Below are 5,815 nucleotides of genomic sequence, written 5' to 3' on the forward strand. Positions count from 1 at the left end.
TGAGAAAAGAGATCTCTCTCTCTCTCACACACACACACACACACACACACACACACACACACACACACACACACACACACACACACACACACACACACACACACACACACACACACACACACACACACACACACACACACACACACACACACACACACACACACACACACACACACACAAGACCCAGAGAAGGAACCAATGCACTGATCGCTTGCCCGGGGCATAGGAGGGGCTTGGTTGTTAAGCAGCCTGCCAATCATCCCGTCATTTCTACTAGAGAGAGTCCTGCGGGGAGAGAGAGAGGCTTCACTGGGCGCTCAAGTGCCAAACTCATAACTACCATTGGAGCTTACTGCGCTGACGGGGAGTGGGACTGTCTGTCTGACTGACTACTCGTGATTTGTAATTTAGACATCCTTATCTTTCTGGCAAACTGGGAATTCCTCCTATTTTCCTTTCCTCCCTTGTGACACGGAATTTACTGCGCCTTTCTCTCCGGACATGTCTTTCTCGCAGCTGGGGTACCCCCAGTTTCTAAGTGGCTCCCAGGAGGTTTATGGGGGCGACCGGGCCGGCTCTGGCCGGGATGGAGGCACCGATGGAGGCGTGAATCAGGCAGCTACCGCCGCTGCTGTTAGCTCGATGCTGGGGATGTATGGTAACCCGTGGGCGGCTCAGAACTACAGCGCGTTTCTCCCCTACAGCGGTGCAGACCTCGCCCTCATATCGCAAATGGTAGGAGAGACGGTTTCTTGGAATGTAGAATTGGAACTTTGTTCGAGTGGTTGTTTCTCAAATGTTGATTGAATGTGCAGGCCAGTTAAATACATGCAATTGGATTGCCTTTAAGGATGGGAAAGTTTAATATTATAATGTAATGGGATTGTAATAGGGAAAATGTTTTATATTTTGAGCTCTTTTCAACTTAAAGTTCTGTCATGTTTTTCGAAACTGAAATGCCTGGTCCTTGAAATAGGGACAAAAAGAGTTCATGGGATTTTCTGATTTATTATTCATGGCACAATACCAAAAGTCTAAATGTGAGTCATTAAAACAATTCGTTTGCATATTTTTATTGGGTAGATTATTTCGATAATAAGATAAAAGTAATTTTAAATTGCCTCAGAAATATTAAGATTAGATTAAACAAACAATTAGACATGAGAGAGATTGGCTGAATTATACATTATTTTCCATATAAAATACATCTCATAATTAATTAGCAATTTGATAAAATATCAAGTTTAATTTATATACCCATACTGTCAATTATGTAGAATTATTTAGGCTAATATTTAAAGTTTGGGGAATTGATCAAAATAAGACCTATTGTAGGCTATAAGAAATTTGAGATATCGGTGCTTGTATGAAAAAGTCAGAAACAAAATCTCCATAACCTAGACAAAATTACAATAGCCTAATTGTCGTTCATTATTTTAGGAGATAGCCTACACAGTGTGAGATCACACTGGAAGTGTGACATCATTGTTTGTCAGGACTTGTGAGATTCAGTTTCACCTTTCAAGACAAACTCATACTGAGCGAACTGATAAGGGGTAGTTTTTCAACGTTACCCTACAGTCATAATACCCAGCATGCTGTAAACTTATTTTGCGTTGGAAAGTCAATCAAGGCCAACAAATTGGATAAAAACAAATAGGCCTAGAACTATTACATTTTTGAAGAGACAAACATTACATATAATTCTCCCACTATTTCTGTCCCCCAGAACTCCCAGTACGATCTGAAGGACAGTCCCGGAGTTCACCCGGGAGGTCTGGCTGTCCACACCGGCGCGGGGTTCTACCCGTATGGCCAGTATGGCTACGGCGACCCGAACCGAGCCAAGGCTGCCACCAGGGAGACCACCAGCACTCTGAAGGCCTGGCTGCAGGAGCACCAGAAGAACCCATATCCCACCAAGGGAGAGAAGATCATGCTGGCAATCATCACCAAGATGACACTTACACAGGTATATAGGGATAAAGGTTTCTACTGCTATGGGGGATAAAATAGGTTTAGGCCATAAGTATTTCTACTAGGCCTACATGATTTGACCGGGAAATCTCCGGGCCCTGTATGCGTACTTTAAATATGTCTGCCAGTCTGTGTGTTTTGCCTGTGCTGTTCTCATGTCTGCCAGTTTCATATATACTAATTTGATTAATGACTAACCTAATTATGAATATTTTTAATAAAGGATCAACAAAGTATATGAATTAATTCCTTCTCCGCCCAGGTGTCCACGTGGTTTGCCAACGCGCGCAGGCGTCTGAAGAAGGAGAACAAGGTGACGTGGGGCCGCAGCGCGGAGGATCGGGATGGACGGATCTTCAGTAGTGACAATGAGGACGAGCCTGAGAAACAGGAGAGCGAGGATGAAGAGGACGAGGAGATCGATTTAGAGAGTATCGACATTGATAAGGTCGAGGAAAACCGTGGAGATCAGAGGGAAGGGGAGGGAGAGGGGAAGCTGGCATCGGATTCGAGTAGCTTGGAGAGCCAGAGGAAGCTGTCTGTGGAAGCCCTCAGAGGCATGGAGGGTCCTATTTCTCTCATCAAGGCGCCTGTTGGTGCTTGTAAAAACGCAGTGGATCTTTCCCCAAATGGACCGGGGTGCCAGAGGCCCCCACAGAACAAACCCAAAATCTGGTCTCTGGCAGAGACAGCCACAAGCCCCGACAGTTCCTATAAACCTTCCCCGGCTGCCTCAGCTCCTCACGCGGCCACGTCTCCCTCCCACCACCCGGCACTACTCCCGGGTCATGGAATATACACTTGCCAGATAGGGAAGCAGCTCCACAACTGGGCCAACGCAGCGTTCCTCAGTGCCAACTCTCTTCTGGGCGTCAGGTCGCTTCTCGGCACGGCAAACCCAGCTGGACACCACATGCCTCTCCATGGCGCACTGAAGCGTCAGGACGCAAGGGCGACGCAGGCTTCAGGGGCATCCGAGGACGAGAGTGGAGATGAGTCGTCGGAGAGCTTCAGTCCAAAGCGAGATGGTATGTATTGTAGTGTAGCCTAGGCCTGCATATGTTTATGATTAGAGGCTATTTTTCATCTGCTTGGAAATTAATACCAGTCTCATGAATTCGGCCCAGTGTTCTTCTTCAGTTGTACAAATAACAATTTCCACATATGGCACACTATTTTGATCTAACACTCGTTTTAATTCATGTTGTGTATTATGATATTTCTGAAAACTAACATTTGGCTATATAAATCAGCTATAGCCTAATATCGCCTAGAGCCTAATAAACCATACATTCATCTCGAAGCGGTCACAGGCCTACAACAACACACAAATACTGTGGAGTGGCTAACAGGTGTGCTATCTCGATTTATTTGCTAAGTGCTCTGCCACATATGACAATGACTTTAAATGAAATCCGAAGTTGAAGAACATTGGGTGACCGTGGCACTCCAAAATATTTTTTTTTCTTCATTTTTTAAATACAAAAAGATGTCACCTCATTTCACCGTTTTATTTTCGGCTGGACAATCTAGCGTGTTTCGGCAGTTATGCCTACATCAAAGCATCACTGAAATACTATTGCATTAAAAACAGGCTTAACCTAATTCAAAATAGGTCTACTAAGGATATTGATTATTTTACTGATTTGCCTTATTGTTTATTTGTTTACAGATGACGTGAATATTCGCAGGTCTGGCTCGCCGAAGTCTCCCTTCCAGCTGATCACCGACAGGTAAGATATTTCAAACCTCATCGTGACATTATGTCAAGTGTCATCTATATTATAATCATCCGGTAGGCCTAAATTAACCTTTTAACCCGCCGTTAAAGGCCGTTTCACCTGACGGAATGGCTTGTCACAGCTCGAGCTCATAAATCATCTGAAGAGATCTAATCGGTCTAGTTTAACGGCTTTTAACGCCTCACTAGACACCGTTTAATACGGCCAACAGGGGTGGAACGGGTGCCATTGACTTATCATCGTTCACGCAATTTAAATAATCTACCCTAAATTTATTCACGCCTTGCCAGTGAATACACATATGTTGAGGGAGGATATGAAATAGGCCTGATAGCAATATCGTTATAGGAAATGAATTATTCAATGTCACACTCATTTAAATTTTCTGACGTTTGTATTTTCTTTTCTCTTCATCAAAAGATCTCACCACGGAACCGCGCAGCGCGCTCTCTCGACCATTTCCACAATATGAAGAGTGAAGAGTTATCATCGGAGAATAATCTGGAATAATTATTTAACGAAGAACAATTTATCGAATAGTCTACTATTTTTGAGAGTGAAACTTAAGATTCAACTCGTCAGATTTTAAAACAGTAGGCCTATATGATGCGAGACAAGATTCATAGCCTATAGGCCTGTTTTTGATCACACACATGTTCCGTATTGCCATTTATACTGGCAATGTTTGTCTTTGCTGTGTATGTTTGTTTTCTGTTTTATTTTCTATGAAAAAGTTACCGACATGTAAATAATTTGTTTAAAGGATATATTTTTGAGAAATAAACTTAATCGTGCTCATAGACTTTGATTTATTTTTATATTCTTCATCCAGTAGCCTACGCCCCAGTCTTATCAAATATATATTTTTCCATGTTGCATGATTTATAACGTTGATGATGATGATAAACCATAGCCAATGTTACATCATTGGGGCAGCAGGTAGTTTAGCGTTTGAGAGCGTTGGGCCAGTAACTAAAAGGGTGCTGCTTCGAATACCCGGGCCGATTTGGCGAAAAATCTGTTGATGTGCCACCGAGCAAAGGCACTTAACTCTAATTGCTCCTGGATAAGAGCGTCTGCTAAATGACAAACATGTAAATAATTGAAAATGTGTGCAGCATTTGGCCAATAACCCAATGTAACCGAAGCTCTTCAATTGGCTTTGTCATTCAGGTGAGGGATTATGTGAAAAAACGAGACAGCTAGGTAAACACTCACCATATGTAAATTTCACATATGAAGTGTTTCAAAAACCTTTGAAATTAATGTAGCAACATGTAAAGTGTTCCAAAAACACATGATTTTCTATGTGAAATTTTACATGAAATCGTGTGATTTTTCCACATGTGAAATCATGTGTTTTTTCTGTAAGAGTCTACAATGACATTATTTCTTCAATGTGACTGCCTTGGTACTTTGGGTGCCAACATGGCGCTCATTCAAATTCTAAATGTGGAACGCAGTTTGCTTAACTGTAGAGGCCTATTTCCCTGGCTCTCCACTCTCCCTCCCACGTTTCATCCCGGATTAGCCTCTTAGAGCCCGGATGATGCAGCCTCTGAAATATGGATCAGAGAAGAGGAAAGGCCATCAGCCAGTATGGGGTCTGTGTGTGTGTGTGTGTGTGTGTGTGTGTGTGTGTGTGTGTGTGTGTGTGTGTGTGTGTGTGTGTGTGTGTGTGTGTGTGTGTGTGTGTGTGTGTGTGTGTGTGTGTGTGGGGGTCACTCATGAAGCCATCGTGACCTCCACAAGCCCAGCAGGGTCTCAACAGCTTAGAGAGAGAGAGAGAGAGAGAGAGAGAGAGAGAGAGAGAGAGAGAGAGAGAGAGAGAGAGAGAGAGAGAGAGAGAGAGAGAGAGAAAGAGAGAGAGAGAGAGAGAACAGGGTCTGGGGGAGAGAAGGATAAAGGGAAGAAAAGGAGAGATGTGGGGGGGGCATTTTTATCTCAATATCAAATTCTTTATGGGTAACAACTAGGTACCTTACTGTGATTGTTTTCAATTAAAATGGTCAAAAAGAAACAAAAATAGCTTCTTAGCAAAGAACAATTTCTCAAGAAAGAATCTTGCTAGGACTGTCTGGCAGTAGTCTGGGAGG

The 5,815-nt window shown here is 43.2% G+C and overlaps 1 protein-coding gene across 1 annotated transcript; it reads left to right on the plus strand.

Moving 5' to 3' along the window:
• Positions 1–261: 261 nt before the first annotated feature.
• Positions 262–4,521, plus strand: irx1b (iroquois homeobox 1b). Its single transcript, XM_055876953.1, has 5 exons — positions 262–735; positions 1,730–1,972; positions 2,240–3,005; positions 3,650–3,710; positions 4,140–4,521. The coding sequence occupies exons 1-5, from the start codon at positions 502–504 to the stop codon at positions 4,189–4,191; spliced, it is 1,356 nt and encodes a 451-aa protein (XP_055732928.1). The 5' UTR covers positions 262–501; the 3' UTR covers positions 4,192–4,521.
• The last annotated feature ends 1,294 nt before the right edge of the window (positions 4,522–5,815 follow it).

Source organism: Salvelinus fontinalis, chromosome 22 (genome assembly GCF_029448725.1).
Source record: "Salvelinus fontinalis isolate EN_2023a chromosome 22, ASM2944872v1, whole genome shotgun sequence".
NCBI classification, from domain to species: domain Eukaryota; kingdom Metazoa; phylum Chordata; class Actinopteri; order Salmoniformes; family Salmonidae; genus Salvelinus; species Salvelinus fontinalis.

Bases quoted from the DNA above. Each gene is read 5' to 3' on its own strand.
- irx1b (XM_055876953.1), top strand. From the start codon at position 502: ATGTCTTTCTCGCAGCTGGGGTACCCCCAGTTTCTAAGTGGCTCCCAG. The intron at 3,006-3,649 runs GTATGTATTGTA...ATTTGTTTACAG, and splicing joins CTTCAGTCCAAAGCGAGATG to ATGACGTGAATATTCGCAGG. The intron at 3,711-4,139 runs GTAAGATATTTC...CTTCATCAAAAG, and splicing joins TTCCAGCTGATCACCGACAG to ATCTCACCACGGAACCGCGC.